General features: G+C 42.4%; 1 protein-coding gene across 17 annotated transcripts in view; it reads left to right on the forward strand.

The window, feature by feature from the left end:
* Positions 1-19876, forward strand: part of ATP9B (ATPase phospholipid transporting 9B (putative)) — a 258697-nt gene that overhangs the window by 112510 nt on the left and 126311 nt on the right. For all 17 annotated transcript variants that reach the window (XM_059895083.1, XM_059895079.1, XM_059895076.1 and 14 more), the window contains one exon: positions 10632-10712. In XM_059895083.1, coding sequence (XP_059751066.1) covers positions 10632-10712 — 81 coding nt within the window. Of the gene's footprint in view, positions 1-10631; positions 10713-19876 lie in introns of those variants that run through there.

Here is a 19876-nt window from a genome sequence, read left to right on the forward strand (position 1 = left end):
CGCGTAGCTGTGGGCACGCTCAGGGAGCGCCGCGTAGCTGTGGGCACACTCGGAGTACTGCATAGCTGTGGGCACACTCAGGGAGCACTAAATAGCTGTGGGCACACTCGGAGCACTGCATAGCTGTGGGCACACTCAGGGAGCACCGCATAGCTGTGGGCGCACTCAGGGAGCGCCGCGTAGCTGTGGGCACACTCGGAGCACCGCGTAGCTGTGGGCACACTCAGGGAGCGCCGCGTAGCTGTGGGCACACTCGGAGCGCCGCGTAGCTGTGGGGCACACTCAGGGAGCGCCGCGTAGCTGTGGGCGCACTCGGAGCGCCACGTAGCTGTGGGCGCACTCAGGGAGCGCAGCGTAGCTGTGGGCGCACTCAGGGAGCGCCGCGTAGCTGTGGGGCACACTCGGAGCGCCGCGTAGCTGTGGGCACACTCAGGGAGCACTGCAGGGCGCTGCCACTCCTTTCCTCTTCGTTCTCTTCCCGCTTCCCTGGGCTCCGCTCTGTCCCTTAGCAGAAAGACTGCCTTCCTCTGCTCGGCTTCCCCCAGCCCCGCAATACGGAACCTCCCCTTATGCAGAAAGCTGGCCTCACCTGGGGCTCACATCTGTGTTCTCTTCTCCCAAGGGTCACGGTCTTGCGATTCTGCCAGAAGCACCGTGTCCTGTGTCTGAAAACGGCTGTCTCATGTGTTTTGTTCATTTTACAGTGTTTGTAGTGGGAGGGCACTCCACTCTCACACCAATTACAGTGGCACAGCTTGTGGAAGCCCTTGATTAATTCTCAGTGAGAAATATGTGTCTTTTGCACTAACTGAGCTACATGATACTTCAAATTAAAATTAAAAGGTGGTCCATTGAACATAAAATTTTAAAAAGACCAAAGCAGTGGGTCTTTGTTACTGGAGGATTTGCTTATTTTAGGGACGTACGTGCTGGGAGGACGCGGCGCTCCCTGGGCCGTGTTACCTCTGCCCTGGAGGGCACTTCACACCACTGTCCTCTTACCTCACAGCTTCTTTCACATTTCGGGCTAACCATCCCGCTCCTCAGCACTCATTCTTTCAAAAAAAGAGAGTTCCTGATTATAATAGTAATATGTGCATTGAAAATAATATATAAATGATAGAGAAGATGAGAAGCGCTCTAATTTTCCTGCTTCGCAGTGGCTGCCGTTCACGTTCAGGCACAGGTCCTCCTGACGGTGCCTTTCCCTGGCCCTCCCCTCGCCATACAGACACCTGCACACTTGGGTGAAGCTGTATGTACTTCTTTTCCTGTGAGGGTGTTTATTCAAAAGTATGTTTGGGTGTTATCTTTCTATGTTAGAAAATGTGTATCTCTGTTAAGTACTCTATTAGCCGCGTGGTATTTGACAAATTATAACTTCGGTAACCAGCCTGATATTGGTGATTATGAAAGTTAATACTTTTGATGTTTTATAAATAGTAATAGAGATCAACAAATAGGCATATTTCAAGGATTTTGATTCTTTTGCCAGAATGCTCTCTAGAAGACTACAGTGACTTGTACATCTGTAGATTAACTAAAGTCAGTTGACCTGTCAGCCGTCTCCAATCTGATGACTGAGAAAATGGCATCCCCTTTAAATTTGCATTTAATCTTTTTGTGAGGTTGGAGATTTCTTATCTAAGAAAGTGTACTTCTCATATTTTTATTTTATAAGTTTCTGTTCATGTTGTCTGTCCATTTTCCTGTTATATGGTTTTAAAGAGGTCTTTATATATAGTTTGCTAATCATCTTTCATTCATTTGTTTTAATCTCTTCTAAATATTTTCATTTATAGTTTCTGTTGTCCATATAAAAGTTTAGCATCCTTATATAAGGTGACCTAACAGTAATTTTAAAATAGTCTTTAAAATAGTTACTTATGTAATGTGATAGAAGTGCTAATTATTACTATGGTGACGATCATATTACAATACATAAATGCATCAAACTGACTTGTACACCTTAAATTTACACAATGTTATGTCATGTATATTTCAATAAAAATACTTCAAAAAAAAATAGTTACCGCTTTTGGTTTTATGCTTAGACCATTTCCACTCCATGACTGTGTTTTAAATGGTTACTTTAAAATCACTCCCGCTTTACACGTGAACTCTGCAGTCCAGCTAGCGTTTGTTTGGAGTCGAGTTCTGCGTAGGAAATCAAACGTAAAACAACCTGCTGGCTGGTCGCAGCAGTACCATTTGCTGCATAGCTCACTGTTTTAGCACAATTTTAAAATTGCCCTGGGAAGTTCCAGTTTTAAACTCTCGCCCTCGGTGTATGAGTGTGCAGAGTTCTCCAAACCTTTGCCGAGGGAGTGCGTGTTCCAGACCTATTCCCCCAGCCTGTTTCCTGACCTTTCGCTTTAAAATACCTTTTGCCATATAAGTGTTTTAACTTTTGTTTAGGTAAATATTTATACGTTTTCCTTTTTGTTTGTGGATTTTGTGTTGTGCCAGAAGGCTGCTCTCCCACCAGTGTTCACTTAGCCTCTTAACCCCTGTCAGAGTTTGTCAGCGGGCAGCCTAAAAGTGAGAGGCTGGTCCTTAGCACTTACTGTCTTGTAAGTATTAAAATATTCCCTGCACACAGACCCATAGAGAAGAAAGTTCAGTCACGTCACTAAATCTGTGCGGCTGAAAGATGGTTTCATGAGTGAGGTCAAGTGAGTTGCTTTTATTTCAGCCTGTAGCTGGGCCGGCGTCTTCTCTGCACAGGCCCCCCCCCCCCCCTGCTCTGCCAGCCTCCCTCAGACTCCCAGTGTTTTCTGTTTGCTCTTCCTTTCTGCGCGGGGTGAGGTAAAGCTGTGCCGTCGCCTTGTCACTGAGGACACCAGCTTTCAGTTCTCATGCTACTTGCTGAAATGGCTGGTTTTTATCCTGAGACACTCGTGAAGCCTGTTGACTTTCTGATGTACTTTGAGCCCATCGCTGGTCTCCCACTGCTCTTTCTCAGCCGCCTGTTTCCTCCTGTGTGTGCGTTCTTGTTTTTCTAGCATACGTCCTCAAGTCGTCTCTCCAGGACTGAAGGGGGAGGAAAGGTCATGGACCCCAAGTGACCGGAGGGCTTCTGTTTGCCATCAGGCTTGGAGGCCGCACCTCGGAGTCTGTCCCTCTGCACCTCACTTCCAGCAGTCACAGGTGCTCCAGGGCACCCTGGGAAGCAGTTGCACAGAATAATCCTTCGTAGCAGATTTAATTCGCTGAGAGTGTTAGAAAAGAAGTGCATTGTTAAGATACCATATTAGAATTTTTCTGAAAGAAAAGCCAAACAACAAGTATGTGGTATGTGATGGCATTACCTGGATTCCAGGAGAGTAGGTCAGCTGTGACAGAGGCTAAGTGTCGGGGAGGGACATGCAGAGGACTGCTAGAAACGTCCACCCCTTGGTCTTGGTGGTGTCTTCGGTGTGTGCTTGTATTCAAATGCAGAAAATTGTACACTTTAAACATGCATAATTTATTGCTTGTAAACGATATCTTAAGAAAGTATTTAAAATTCCTCTATGATGTTATCTACATTTTTGAATATTCCCTTTGCTGTGATCACAGGAGGTACATTTTATTATATTCAATATTATAAGGATGTTTTCCTCATTTTTATTAGCAACAGATATGTATAAATTGCAAAATACTTAGAAAGTTAGAGTATGCAATTCATACAGTGCTACTTTAAAAATTTTATGGTTGATACACTTTGATAGAGAGTGTGTTAAGCATTTGGATGAAGTAACTGGAAAATGAAAACATTTTAAGTTTTGATATCATCATAAAACCAAAAGGAAATATATTTTAGAAAAAAGGAAGTTTAGCTGAACTTGTGATTCATCCATCCATTTATTTATTTATTTATAAAATTTATTTATTTATTTTTGGCTGCCTTGGGTCTTCGTTGCTGCACGCGGGCTTTCTCTAGTTGTAGCGAGCGGGGACTACTCTTTGTCGTGGTGCGCGGTCTTCTCATTGCTCATTGCGGTGGCTTCTCTTGTTGCGGAGCATGGGCTCTAGGCGCACAGGCTTCAGTAGTTGTGGCACGTGGGCTCAGTAGTTGTGGCTTGAGGGCCCTAGAGCGCAGGCTCAGTAGTTGTGGCACACGGGCTTAGTTGCTCCGCGGCATGTGGGATCTTCCCGGACCAGGGCTCAAACCCGTGTCCCCTGCATTGGCAGGCGAATTCTTAACCACTGTGCCACCAAGGAAGCCCCATCCATCAATTTAAATTTGTAGCTTCATATAATTTGACATATTAGGTATAGACTTTTTTTCATAGGAAAGAAAGCTTTAATTTCATTATGGACATAGGCAAGGCAATTTGGTTTTTCATCAAATAGCTTACGCTGTCCGTAACTGTCACTCATTTTGACTTTTCTGTCTCTAATGTGATGGGCCTGGGGAGTGTTTGGTGACATTCACTGTTTGTTGCATCATCAGTGGAGCATTGTGTCCATAGTGACACCAAGAATGAATAAACCTGCCGTCCTTAGGGCTCTTTTTAAAGAACTGAGGGCGCCACCCAGAATAAGCTCTCTAATCCTGTCGTGTCCAGAGCACCTAATGTGATCAGAGGATTGAAATTTAGTTGGAGTGGTGCTGCAGGTCCAGCTTCTGGCTGCCGCGGACGTGGAGACGCGTGGGAACGTGTTTCTGCTCTTGTGTTCAGGCAGATTTATTAACGACAATGAGGGCACAGTAATTTTCAATAAATCATGACTCGCTGATTCATTTCAAAAGATCCATATAGCAATAAACAATACCATTTACATTTAATTAGTTTTATTGAGCGAAAGGCAATTGTATTGGTAATGAACCACATGTTATGATTAAGGATGTATTTTAATGACCTTTAAGTAATGCGAACAAATGTTGCCCTTGACCTAATAGCAGAGGCTTTCCTACATTATTGAAAACTTCAGAATGATTTTTAAATTATCATGAAAAGCTTCGAATGACATTCTCATTATTGTGCCATTATTCAGTCATTTGTTGTCTAATGTACTAGATGAAATGCATTCCTCTAAATGTTCATGTGCACGTGGAAGTATGGGGGTTGTTGCTAGGCGGTCCTTTATTTCCATGTATCAAAAGGTAGTCTGTTATAGGAGAACTTCATTTTTTGAAAATGACTGTGATGGTGCAGGACTTAAATGATGAGTGATCCTCCAGCTTGCCTCGTCCCAGGAGTCGGTTGGCCGTCTTTTCACAAGTCTAAAATTATTACGCAGTGCCTTTCTTCTTGTGTAAACTAGCCTGGCTTCATTACTTGAAAATACATTTTTATTAGTTAACATGTAATCTAAGCTGCAGTAGCAGACCCACTGTGCTGAGCTGGCGTGTTCACGCTTCATCCAGTGCAGCGTCTCTGTTCTTCAGAACCTGGAAAACCAAGCGGCACGTATTTTGCAGGCCCACCTGAAGGCACGTGAATGAGCCTCCCCAGGTTTAACGAGCTCTCAGAGAACTGTCCCGGCAGGACGGGAGTGAGCTGTCCCGCTGCCCCACTGGCGTTCTCAGCTGGCAGGTGCTGTCCTCAGCCTCGGGGGTCTGTGTGGCAGTTGCTGTGTAGGCAGTGGCCGCCCTTGCAGCCTGGGGTCACGGCTCTCCTGCTGCGTCTGGAACTCAGTAGTGGCCGTGGTGTGTTCTGCGGAAGGTCATTCTGAGAGTGATGTTTGGAGGTTCCGTCATGAGCTCAAACCTTCCTAAGGCTTTGGAAGCACTGCTTTCCGTGTGTTAAGTCCCTTTCTGCTCTGAGATCTAGGGTGATACACCCCAGATCCCGAGGGACGTTTCTTCTCCCTTACCCGACAGCCCGGAGGTGGGGGCCCCAGGCGGGAGCGCAGCTCTGTCGTCCGCAGTCAGTGGCCTTCCGCCGCGTCCCGGCGTCTGCTACCCTACAGCCTGGCCAGCGGGAGCGGAGGGCCCGGGGACGGGGCAGCGGCCTCGTCCTCCTCCTCCTCCCCCCTCCAGGGGAGCGGCGTGGGGAGGGCTGGCCGTGACAGTGCTGAGGGGGGCCACGCGCCCGCTCAGGGTTGGAAGTCCGTCTTCAAAAGGCGATGGGAAGCGTGGTGGAGAGTGGTCTCTGTCACCGTTTCTTCATTCGTTTTCCGTCGAGTTTCTCCGATCTCTTCCTGCACTTCTCACTGGGTGCTGCGCGCTGAGGCTTCTCCGTTGGTTCTCCTGGAGGGTTTTACTGCCCTCTGAGCGGGGTGCTCCGTTTAGGTCTGTTGTCACGACGATGACCATTTTTATTAGAATCCGTTATTTCCCACTTGTTCTTCCAGGAGCTTGAAGCAACATGAAAATGTGTATGTCCCTCACCTACGTTAGAGTAGGAAATAAATGGAATGTAAACTGCCAAATCGTCCGTTTGTCTTCTAGGAAGGAGAGAAGCCGTATCAGTTGTAGAGTGTTGCCTGTTCTCTGTGGAAGGACGTTTTCTTGAAGGGATGGAGCTTTCCAGACAGCCCATCGGGCAGGGCTCCCCTGGCAGAGGAGCTCTCACGGGGCAGGGCCCACAGCCCGCTGCCCCTCCCGAGAGTCAGCGGGCGGCCGCGAAGGCAGGACCCGTGTCAGCCGAACCCCGAGCCTCTGAGAACGCGGAGCACAGGGGCAGAGAGCACAAGCACAGATCTCGAGGTCGCTGTGAGGAACCTGAGAGGACGTTACAGTGCAGACAGAGGCTGTGAGAAAAGATCAAGAGGAGAGCAAGACCTCTCGGCCGGGCCCGTGGTGGCGGAGGTCCATCGAGCCTCAGGGCAGCAGCGTGGCTCAACGGGGGAAGCAGAGTGGCGGTTCCGCGTCTGGCTTTGTCGTCCTCCTCTCTGCGTGTTGTTAACTGCCCCGAGGTAAAACTGGCAGACAAGAAACTGCCCAGAATTACACTGTGCGCTTCGCTACACAGTGAAACCGTCACCGTGGACAAGACAGGGGAACCCCTGTCACTGCCAGCCTGTCATCCTTTGTGTGCGTGTGGTCAGCTGGGGTTCCTCTTTTCGATAGCAGTGCTTTCCGACTTTTCCACTCTCCTGTAATTTCTGATCCGCCCGCCCTTCTCTCATCAGATGATCTTACCTTGCGGAGAAAAAGCAGTATATCAAATGGAAACCCCCTCCATTTCCCACCCTCCCGGCACCTCACCCCCCTACCTGCTGGTACAGCGAAGCGCTGTCCCCTCTCCTGTCTGAAGGGAAGTCTTCCGCCGCCTTCGCCTCACCCTGCTTTCTCGAGACCTCTATCTGCCGGTTACGCCCTGCCTTGCCTTCTCCTAGCCTCCCCCTCTGCCGGCCCCTCTCTCTTAGCCTTCAGGCCTTCAGCCAACTCTAGTGTCTCAGGTGTCCCTTCCTCAGTTTTAGGTTACTTGAATATATTTAGAAATCTGTCTTGCTTTGTTCATTGGCTTTTCAGCTATTCTACCTCTTTGCATATTTTTACTAGTTGCTAGAGATGGCAATATGCATTTAACTAAAAGTGTATCGTGGAAACTTAACGTTGTATCACTTCACATTTAATTAAGAACCTTGTAATTGAATAGATCCGTTTACCCCACTCATTTTTGATGCTAAAGCACATTGCACATTTTTTGTGTGCATGTATATTTGTATGCATTTATATACTTTTTTAATATGCAGTGTATCTACATATATCTTAAACTGTTCTGTTTTATCTGTATCTTAAAGAAATAAAGTGAAAAGACAGGATTTTTGTTTTTCTTTTGATATTAGCCATGTTTGTTCCTTACCATTCCTTCCTAAAGATCTGAGTTTCTACTGGATATCATTTCCCTTCAACCTAAAGAACTTCTGTTAGCATTTCTTGTAGTGTATGTCTGCTAGCAGTGAATTCTCATTTTCATTTATCCAAAAGTATCTTAGTTTCACCTGTTTTTGTGAAGGATATTTTTGCTGAATATTGAATTCAGGGTCGACCAGTTTTTTCTCCCCACAGCACTTTAAATATTTTGTTCCATTGTGTTCTGCTTTCATTATTTGTGATGAGAAATCAGTGTTATTTTGCTAGTTTTTGCCTGCATGTAATGTGTCATTTTTCTCTAGGTATTTTTGAGATTTTTCTCTATCTTTGGTCTCTTATTTAGCTGTGACTTGGATTGTTTTAAATTTTGCTCATCTGTCTAGGGGTTTGCTGGGCTTCCTGAATCTGCACATTTATGGCTGTCAGCCGGTTTGGCATATTTTCAGTCATTGTTTCTTCAAATACCTTTTCTTCCTCATTCTCTCTGTGTGCTGCCTCCAGGAACCCAACTGCAAACAAACTCCTGCTGTTCTCTCAGGGACACTGCGGCCATACTCATTTTCAAGATCTCTCTCCTCTGTGTTCTTCAGATTCATCATCTCTTGGCCTGTCTTCAAGTTCACAGACTCTGTTCTCCAGTCTGCTGTTAAGCCATCTAACGAACTTATTTCAGATGTATTTTTTTCAATTCTAGAATTTCCAGTTGGTCCTTTTTTTGTATACGTGTTTTCTTTTTCTCTGCTGTGGTTTCCTATTTGTTTATTGTTTAGGAGAATGTTTTCCTTTAAAAATTTGAGATGTTCTAGTAACTGCTTTGAAATTCTCATCTCTTAATTCTGATGTCTGGTCATCTCAGAATGTCTTCTTTGATTGGATTCTACTTGAATGTGGATCCTGTGTTCTCATTTCCTCCTGTGTCTGGACATTTTGGTTGTATCTTCAACATTATTGATGCATTGTAGAGACTCTGGATTCTATGATGTTCTTCTGCAGAGCATTGGGGTTTTTGTTTGGTTTTGTTTTGACTGGTGGTTAACTGACTGAAGTCAGACTCCCAGCTCCATCTTCCCTTCTGTGGGGAGCCGCGGAGGTCTTTCTTCCTTTCTTCTGGCCGAGCCAGACTGCCTGAAACCCGCCTGCACGAGCGGCTCGGGCTCAGCGTCAGAGCGCACACAGCACTGCGGCCCCCGGAGGCCTCCCGTTCCTCTCGCGCTTCAGCGTCTGTGGTCTGACCTTTGTTCTTCATGTCTGGAAGTCTGTGTTTTCTAAGCGTTAGCAGCCATGAGGCAAAAGCAAAACAAAACAGGAAACAGAAACGAAACCTATAAAAATGGCAAACTGTCTGTGGTGGGGGCTCCTCCAGACCCCCCCAGTTTTGATGATTCTCTCGGAGGACGCCCAGGGCTCAGCGTGTTGGCCTCCTCGTGGCCATGAGTGGTTACAGTGAAGGACTCAGCGCACTCAGCGCAGAGAGCAGGCACAGGGCGACATCGCAGGGAGGCAGGCAGGAGCGTCCAGACTCCCCTCCCAGGGGACTCACACAGGACACGCTGAAGTCCCCGGCATAATGTGGGGACACGTGGGAAGTAGTTGCTACCAGGGAAGCTCATTAGAGACTCACAGGGCCTTTACGGGGGGCTGGGCCTGGAGGCACCCTCTGCCTGGCACGTACCGCATGCCAGACGCACCCCCCATATCCCCCGCCCCCCGCAAGAAGGAAAGCAGGTGTTCGGCATGAGCCACGTTGCTTGAATAAGTGGTTTAGGCACACTCTCTTATCTGGGAAGGGTGGCAGCTCTCCTGGGATCCACATTCCCAGACCCCAGCCGAGGGCCAGCCTTGCAGGCGGGGCTTTCTCGGGCCTGCTGTGTTAAACTCTCTGCCCAGCCCGCTCGCTTGGCCGGGGCGTATTTGCAGCAGAAGTATACGCAGCACTGTTATCCTTAGACCCGGCCCAGCGGGGTGAGACCAGCCCGCACTCTTGGTGTCGGTGAGCCCTCTGGGAGGGTTGAAGCAGTGCCCGCGCACCGTCAGCGAGGAGCCCGAGCTGTCAGGTGTGCCCAGCGGCCCCTTCGGGTTTCAGGCGCCAGCCGCTGGCAGAAGCTCACAGGGCAGTGCGGGTTTCCTCAGCGGGAGGGGAGCCTGCGGGCGCTTGTGGGAGGTTCGGGTGACCTTGTCCTCCTCTCTGCTGCTCCCCAGGGTCAGGGCTTTGCTCCTTCTGTCACCACAGGATCCTCGCGCACCAGGCGGCAGTCCTAACTCTGTCTCTTCAGGCATCCCCTCCTCCCCAGGGCTTTCAGCTGCAAGGGTTTTAGGCAAGAAACAGAGTATTTTTTGCAGGAAAATATTTTCCTATAACTTAACCGGGAATACACACCATGTTCAGGATTTGGTCAAGAGGAACACTGAATCCTCAGACTTTTTCAGATGGCTCTCCACAGCCCCCACCCCTTCCATCCGGAGCGTTAATCTTGGGCGTGGCCCAGGACAGGTCACCCCCTTGCTGGGACAGCGCTCTTAGTAATCAGACCGCAGCGTTAGGCGTGAGTCTCGGGAGGTGGGGCGGGCTCGCGGGCAGCGCACGGCCCGCGGGGCAGCCCCGGTGCCATGTGTCTTATAAGCGTCGCCGGCTGCTTCTGACACAACCTGCCAGGGGGCAGCGGTTGTCCATTGGAGGCGGGAGAGTCCACACACCTCTGTTGGCCTTAAAAACTGTTCCTTTGAGTTCTCTTCCATCCTCATCCGTAGCGTTGGCAACAAAACATAAGAAAACCATCACTTTTGGTAAATAAGATAGAAGTATTAATTGGTAAGTGGAAAATTTCCAAGTCATTTTGTTTCATTATTATGTAATTAATTCAGATATTCTCTTTTCCAGGACCTTTTTTCTATCAATGCTTATGTTTATGCTCAGAAGCCACAACTGGATATTCATAGTTTTGAAGGCACATTTACCAGGGTAAGTTAAGTCTTTTGTTAAACACAAATATATTCATTGTGTAAGTTGAAAGTAGCAAACCGTTATTTTGAAAGAGTAATTAAATGAAGAATCAATTCAAACAAGTTCTGAACTAAAAAGTGAAGACCCAGAGAATGTTTCAAGTTCTTAAATTTTCCTATAGCAAATATTTCTTTGGGATACATTCAGTACAGTTTTTCTATGTTTAGCATATTTACTCTTTTAAAAAAAAAATTAATTAATTAATTTATTTATTTATTTTTGGCTGAGTTGGGTCTTCCTTGCTGCGTGCGGGCTTTCTCTAGTTGCAGTGAGTGGGGACTCCTCTTTGTTGCCGTGCGGTGGCTTCTCTTGTTTCAGAGCGTGAGCTCTAGGTGCGTGGGCTTCAGTAGTTGTGTCACGCGGGCTCAGTAGTTGTGGCTCATGGGCTCTAGAGCACAGGCTCAGTAGCTGTGGCGCACGGGCTTAGTTGCTCTGTGGCATGTGGGATCTTCCTGGACAAGGGACCTGCACAAGGGACAAGGGACCTAACCCGTGTCCCCTGCACTGGCAGGTGGATTCTTAACCACTGCGCCACCAGGGAAGTCCCAGCGTATTTACTCTTGATAAGATCCTTCTCCCTTAAAATATTATGAGTCAGTAAAATGAAGTAATTCAGCTATTTCAGTTTTGATTTGGATAATAGTTAATACATTATGATATCCACATCATTTCTTGATTTTTATTAACTGGTTGGATGGATATCTGTATGTGCACGTCCATTTCCTTACGTACATATGTGTGTTTCATGCTACATTCTCTTCATTATTATGGCGTTTTGGTATAGCTTGAAGTCCCCTCAATATTGATTATTTAATAGGATTTGAAGGATTCGGTAACTTTTGATTTCAACAGTTTCTACTGGTATTATAAATGATTTATAATACTTAAGGGATTTTAATATATAATTGTAGCTTATTTTTAATTGCTGCAGTTATTTTTAAAGGATCTCTGGTAGTACAGTCAGCTTTGTTTTACTCTTGGTCACATACAAGGATTGGTGAGCAATTGTCACCATTTGAGAAAGCATTTACTAAGGACATATTGTGTGCCAGATAATGTGCAAACTATGGGAATGCAAAAATGAGGAGATGGACATTACTCTGTAACTTTATTTCCACAATTGCTGCAGTAAAAGTACGTGCACAAGATGTTCATGGCAACAGAAAGAAGGAAGATGTCCTGGTGATAAGCACCTTGTAATAAGTGCTGAAAAACTAAGATCTTTTTCTGTTTTTGCAAAAATACTTATGATAAAAGCATGCATATGAGAGAAAAAGTCTTACAAAAAGGGCACCCTTAGTTCAATAAATTGAGTTATTAACCGCTATTAATACTTTGGGATATTATTTGCTTTCTTCCTTTCTGTTTCACAGATTTATATTGCTTACCATTTGCTAAAAGTTGGAAATGTTTGCTCGACAGAGTGTCAGAGAAGTGAGAGCAGGCAGGAGGCATGGATGAAAACACCAAGACCACAAAGCGCAGTTCGCATAGGGACTGAGTGTGTGTGACTGAGTGTGATTGTGTGTGTGTGACTGAGTGTGTGTGACTAGCACGCCGGTGCAGGGGGAGGGAGGACTGGCAAGGAGAGCCAGGCTCAATCCCGAAGGTCTTGTCCAAAGAAGGAAGAAGCCATATAAGGATTTTCAGCTTAGATGAGAAAGTATGATATTGGTGTTTGGAAAGGATTCCCCTAGATACCTGGTTCCCATAGGATACTGGCAGTCACCTGGATTTGTTCCTGTCCTCACAGCCTCCCCAGGGTGTACAGGCCAACTGTGAGAGCAGATAGGATCACCTGTCGCTAATACATGCAGCGGAAATGTGAGAGAACATACTGCAAACTTCAGTTTACTGTGAGTGGGGGAGATATCCAAAATGGCACAGGCAGCATCAGAGCCAGAATGGTACAGAAGAAAGGGGTTTGTGCCAGGATCCTGACTTTGTCGAGGCTTTTTAGTTAATTTAAGATACATCCACTTTGTATGAATTATTGCAAGTTCTTACCAAGTGTATAATTCATTGCCTTCATTTGATGTTCCTAACAAGGTTTTGTTTCACTCGTTTTAAATATATCAAACTTTAGTTTTAGATTTTTTCAGATGGAAAAATCTTTCTGTGTGCATTTTTCAAAAAGGAGGAAAAGAAAAAACCATGCTAAGTAATTAGTTTTGTAACTGGAATTTTTAATTACCGAAATAACAATTGGACATTTTAAAAAGTGTTATCTGCTTATGTTCCTTTTTTATAGTATAATGTACAAAGGAGAAAATGTTTCTTCTGATTCAGCCTGTATAATTAAATAAGAATCAGAGCAAATTAATTCAGGTGTCCTGTGGCAATTGACGTATTGTGTATTTTATTGCCCGTGCAGAGTTTTAATACAGATATGCATATTGTGATTAATATCTGTTTCTACTTCCCTTAAAACAATGTCAGGGTTACCTAAATTACGTACTACATGACATTTTGTGTTGTATAAATTATTCATGTTATTATTATTGATATCATTAATTTTGCTTATTGTTCAAGACGTAGCTATTCTCTCTGAAGTTTGGAGTTTAAAACTGTAGCCAGTTTTGAAATATTAACAGCATTCGTGGTCCTTTAACATCACATTCCCGTTTAATCTTTTTTATGATGCATTTTCTACTGTAATTTCCTTTGTAAACCATAGCACACTTATCATTGTGCATGTCTTTTCCAATCAAAATACTCTGCTTTTAAAAAGTGTATCTCTATTGTTTGTTAAATAGGGTGAACTATTGAGAAAACAGCTTGAAATTGTAACATTTTGCATTCTGCCCCTCTCAAGGCAGATTTTATCTTTTCAAACGATATAACATTAAGGAGAAGGAAACCCATAGAGAAAGTTATTTAGAGATAATTTCTTTCCCATATTCCCAACCTTTCCTCTCTACTATGTGAGATTGGTAAAGAACTATCTTTTACAGTAATTTTCTCAATATTAGAAAAATGTTTTATGTTTAAAGTCCATCATTGTTGTTAAAGAATTGAAAGGAAACTACATAGGTACTGTGTATTCTTCAACACCTAATTGTGTTAGAAATTGACAAAAGCATTCACATGATTAAATAGTTCTAGAAAAGTAATGGGAGAACCAACTTAAATTTCTAAAACTAAATTGTATAGCACCTTTTATTTGCAGTTCAGAAAGCCTTATAAAAATTTTGTATTTTTTAATGTCCTTATTTCTCTTGGAGTTTGACCCAGTGGGAAAATACTATACTAAAAGATATGCATGCAATAATAATTTATAAATTTCCATATCAAGGGAGCCGTAGGAAGAGTTTTAAACTAATAAAATTGTACTCATTGTGCTTTTATGGTCAACTGGTGATGGGCAGCTGCGGGCAGGTGGCCTAAGGAGTTCTTCAGAGAGACAGGGCGGCTGGAGTGACAGCAGACTGCCGCCTGTACGCGTAGCCCCACGTGAGGGTGTTAGGGACTAGACAGAGAGAGAGTGTCATGTCTGTCGGGCCCCAGATTTATTCTCTTGCTGGACCCATATGAGTGCCTGTTCTGTGCTAGGTGCTCAGAAGGGCAAGGTCAATGCCATAGGCAGATAGCTCGCAGTCTGGAGGGAAGCTAAGCATGGAAATGGCTATGAGGCAGTGAAAATAATTCAGAATTCACATTAGAAAATAGTTTTATTTGTTTTCTACCTTAAATGATAAATGTGTGAATCAGCAGTCGGCAGGGTATATCCCAGTTATGTACTTAGTTTGCGAGGCCACGGCTAAAACGCCTACATTAGCATAGAATTACAGGATACGCTATGTGGACCGCATTTAGGAGATAGGCATGAGGATATTTCAATTTTTGTCTCTCCAACAGTGTTTATCAGTGTTAGGTTCTAAGGCCATCTCTGTGAATGAATCAGAAATTGATCATTTCAGTTCAGTCATATATTGAAGTACAGAATAGCTAATACATAGAGGCCACCTACTTTTCTCTTTTAAGAGTTGATACTTTGTTCTATAAAACCATTAAAGTCAAAGGGAAAACTCAGTATTCCTGGATTATGTATTTCTGAGTTAGGCAGCTTTTATCTCTTTACCTTGAACGGCTGCCCTGGTTGTAAGCACAGCGTGGTTCCCTGCCGGACAGGTTTCTGTGGAAGAAACAGGGAGGGTGCTGGAGCGCACGCGCCAAGGACTTGGACAAGCTCATGTGCTGTGAAGGCTGTAATGATGGGTGTGAGCCACTGGGCGAGAGCTTGATTTCATTCCTGATATATTTGGAGATTTGTAAATATATTATCACCATTAGTATAAAACTATATAAAAATAAAATGGTTAAAGGTATTTAAAAATTTTATAACCTTACCATCCTAATATAAATAGTCATATTATCCTTTTGACTCTTCCCCTTCAAATTGTTTCCCATGTATGTACATATTGGAATAATATAAGCCTCATTTTTTTCCCTGCTTAAGATATATATTTCCTTAGTATTTTGTATATTGATGCAGCCATATAATTATCAATAGATATTTTTAAGCTAAAACTACTAAATGCAGCAAGTGTAACATATTTTACTTGGCAAACTGTAACTCTTAAGGGACTTTGAAATGAAGGCCAAAGTGTGTGTGTGTCTGCAGAAACAGAGAATGGCCGTGTGCTGGCTTCAGAGCATGGAGTAGACAAACCCCTTTAATCAAGGGCTGTCTGTGGAGCTCCTGCATTTCAAGACCCAGTTTAAGTACCATCATTTGGAAGGCTTCCTTGGATTCCCTTTTCTTTGATATCATTGCACTTCTGCCTGCCTTTATATTTGCTCTCGGGTCTCTATTTTGTCATCGTTGTGTGCTCGTTTAGCTCTCACACGAAACCAGAAACTACTTAGGTTAATGGCTGTCTTACTTCTTCTCATGGCTCCAGTTTCTAATACAGGGCTTGGTGTATATTCAGATACCAAATACACATCTGAATGAATTGAAGAACTCTCCTATTTACAGATGATATAACTAAGGCACAGTTAAAAGAAACACCAGTTTATAATCCTAAAGTGAATTGTTTCTTGAGGAATAGCACCCCACCTGTGTGGACAGGTAGAATTGCTTCTATGTTGTAGCTATTGTGAATAATGCTGCTATGAATATGGGAATACAGATATATCTTTGAGACCCTCCTTTTAGTTCTTTCAAGTATATACCCAGAAGTGGAATTTCTGGATCATATGATAATTCTATTTTCAATTTTTGCAGAACTGCCAAAAGCAGTTCCATAGTGGTTGTACTATTTTACATTCTCACCAGCAGTGAACAGAGGGTCCAGTTTCTCGACATCCTCACCAGAACTTGTTGTTTTCTGATTCTCTGATAGTAGCCACGTTACTGGGTTTGAGAAGTTACCTCATTTTGGTTTTGATTTGCACTTTACTAGTGATTAGCAGTGTGGAGCATCTTTTCATGTTCTTTTTGGCCATTTGTATACCTTCTTTGGAGAAATGTCTATTCAAGTCCTTTGCCCATTTTCAAATTGGGTTGTTTGGGTTTTTTTGTTGAGTTTTAGGAGTTCTCTATATATTCTGGATATTAATTCCTTCTCGGGGACTTGATTTGTACGTATTTTCTTCCATTCTGTGAGTTGCCTTTTACTCTGTTGATAGTGCCTTTGAAGCACAAAATTTGTTGATCTTCATGAAGTCCATTTTGTTTATTTTTTCCTTTGTTACTCGTGACTTTGCTGTCATATCCAAAAAATCATTGCAAAACCTAATATCATGAAGCTTTTGTCCTATGTTTTCTTCTAAGTGTTTTATTATTGTAAGTCTCGCATTTAGATCTTTGATCCCTTTTGAGTTATTTTTGTATATATTGTTAGGGAAGGGTACCGTCATCCTTTGCATATGGATATCCAGTTTTGTCAGCATCATTTGTTGATAAGATTGTCTTTTCCCCATTGGGTGGTCTTGGCACCCTTGTCAAAACATTTAACCTTATATGCAAGGGTTTTTTCCTGGGTTCTCCACTTTATTCCATTGGTCTATATGTCTGTCTTTAGGCAGCACTATACTGTTTTGATTACTGTAACTTTGTATTACATTTTCAAATCAGGAAGTATATGAGCCCTCCAGTTTAGTTTTTCTTTTTTGAGATTGTTTTGAATATTTCAGGTCCCTTGATATTCCATATGAATCGTAGGATGGATTTTTCTATTCCTGAAAAAAATGTCATTGGGATTTTGATAAGGGATTGCGTTTAATCTGTAAATCACTTTGGGTAATACTGACATATTAACAATATTCAGTCTTCCAATCCATGAACATGGGATGCGTTTCCATTTATTTATGTCTTTTTTACTTTCTTTTGGAAATATTTTGTAGTTTTCATTGCACAAATCTTTCACTTCCTTGGTTAAATTAATTCCTAAATATTTTATTGTTTTTGGTGCTATTATAAGTGGAATTGTTTTTGTAATTTCTTTTTCAGATCGTTCATTGCTCATATATAGAAACACAACTGATTTTTGCATGATGAGTTTGTATTCTGCTACTTTGCTGAATTCATTTATTAGATCCAACCATTTTTTTGTGAACTCTTTAGGATTTTCTACATATACGATCATAACATCTGCAAACAGAGATAATTTTACATCTTCCTTTCCAAATTGTGCCTCTTATTTCTCTTTCCTGTACAACTGCTCTGGCTAGAACTTCCAGTATTACATAATATGTTGAATAGTTGTGGTGAAAGCAGATATTCTGATCTTAGAAGAAAAGGTTTTAGTATTTCACCATTTGGTATCATGTACACAGTGGATTTTTCATATATGGCTTTTATTATATGGAGGTAGTTCCCTTCTATTCCTAGTGTGTTGAATGTTTTTTATTATAAAAGGATGTTGAATTTTGACAAGTGCGTTTTCTGCATCAATTGAGATGATCGTGTGGGGTTTTCTTCTTCATTCTGTTAATGTGATGTATTTTGTTGATTGAGATATATGTTGAACCATCATTGCATTTCAGGAATAAATCTCACTTGGTCACTGAGTTTAATCCTTGTAATATGCTGCTGAATTTGTTTTTTTGGTATTTTGTACAGGATTTTTGCATCATTGTTCATAGAAGATATTGTTCTGTAGTTTACTTTTCTAGTAGTGCCTTAGTCTGGCTTTGATATGAGGGTTGTGCTGGCCTCACAGAGTGAGTTAGGAAGTGTCCTTCCTCTTCAATTTTTTGGAATAGTTTGAGAAAGATTAATATTAATTCTTTAAATTTTTGGTAGATTTCACCAGTGAAGTCATCAGATCTAGGGCTTTTCTTTGTCAGGAGATTTTTGAGTATTCATTTTATCTCTACGAGGTATAGGTCTGTTTAGTTTTTCTATTTCTCCATGATTAGTCTTGGTAGATTTTGTGTTTTTTAGGAATTTGTCCATGTCACCTAGGTTATGCTGTTTGTTGGCGTATGGTTATTCATAATACTCTCTTATAATCCTTTTTAATTTTTTAGACTCATAATAATATCCCTACTTTCATTTCTGATTTTAGTAATTTGAGTCTTCCTTTTTTTCTTAGCCCATCTAGCCAAAGGTTTTTCAATTTTGTTGATCTTTTTGAAGAAGTAACTTTCATATTTATTAATTTTTCCTGTTCTTTATTTTGTTTATCTCTGCTCTGTTCTTTATTTTTACCTTCCTTCTGCTAACTTTGGGTTTAGTTTGTTCTTCTTTTTCTAGTTCCTTAAGTTCTAAAGTTAGGTTGTTGATTTGAGATCTTTCCTGTTTTGGAATTTAAACAATTATAATTTGTTATAAATTATATAACTATATAAGCTATAAATTTCCCTCTTAGCACCACTTATGCTGCATCCCATGGGTTTTTATAAATTATATTTTCCTTGTCATTTGTCTCTAAGTATTTTCTAATTTCCCTTTTCATTTTAATTCATTGTTTTTTTTTAACGTCTTTATTGGAGTATAATTGCTTTACAATGGTGTGTTAGTTTCTGCTGTATAACAAAGTGAATCAGCTATACATATACATATATCCCCATATCTCCTCCCTCTTGCGTCTCCCTCCCACCCCTCTAGGTGGTCACAAAGCACCGAGCTGATCTCCCTGTGCTATGTGGCTGTTTCCCACTAGCTATCTGTTTTACATTTGGTAGTATATATAAGTCCATGCCACTCTCTCACTTTGTCCCAGCTTACCCTTCCCCCTCCCTAATTCATTGTTTTTTAAAAAGAATGTTGTTTGATTTCCACAATTTTGTGAATTTTCTGTTATTAATTTCTAACTACATCTTGTCATGGTTGGAGTAGATATAGATACTTTGTATGATATCTATTTTTTAAAATCTATTGAGACTTAATTTGTGGCCTAACATAAGGTGTATCTTAGAAAATGCCCCATATGCACTTGAGAACAATGTGTATGCTGTTGTTGTGTGGAGTGTTCTATATATGTCTGTTAGATCTAGTTGGCTTATTGTGTTAAGTTCTCTATTTCCTTACTTCAGTCTGGTTGTTCTACCTGTAACTGTGAGTGGGATATTAAAGTCTTCAACTATTTCTCCCTTCAATTCTATCAATTGTTGCTTCATATATTGTCTTTCATTAGAAGCATAATAGTGTATAATTATCATATATTTTTGCCTTATTGAACATTTAATTAATGCATAATGTCTCTTGTGATCCTTTTTGATTTAACATCTGTTTTTTCTGACATTAGTATAGCCACCCCTGTTCTCTTTTGCTCACTATTTGCAGGGAATATCTTTTCCCATACTTTAACTTTCAACTTCTTTGTGTCTTTGGATCTAAAGTGAGTCTCTTGTAGATAGCATATAGTTGGATCATTTGGTTTTTTTTGTTTTGTTTTGTTTATAAGAATCTGTAGCTTTTTTTAAATTTTATTTATTTATTTATTTATTTTTGGCTGTGTTAGGTCTTCGTTTCTGTGCGAGGGCTTTCTCCCGTTGTGGAGAGCGGGGGCCACTCTTCATCGCGGTGCGCGGGCCTCTCACTGTCATGGCCTCTCTTGTTGCGGAGCACAGGCTCCAGACGCGCAGGCTAAGTAGTTGTGGCTCACGGGCCCAGCTGCTCAGCGGCATGTGGGATCTTCCCAGACCAGGGCTCGAACCCGAGTCCCCTG

Source organism: Balaenoptera ricei, chromosome 14, assembly GCF_028023285.1.
Source record: "Balaenoptera ricei isolate mBalRic1 chromosome 14, mBalRic1.hap2, whole genome shotgun sequence".
NCBI classification, from domain to species: Eukaryota; Metazoa; Chordata; class Mammalia; order Artiodactyla; family Balaenopteridae; genus Balaenoptera; species Balaenoptera ricei.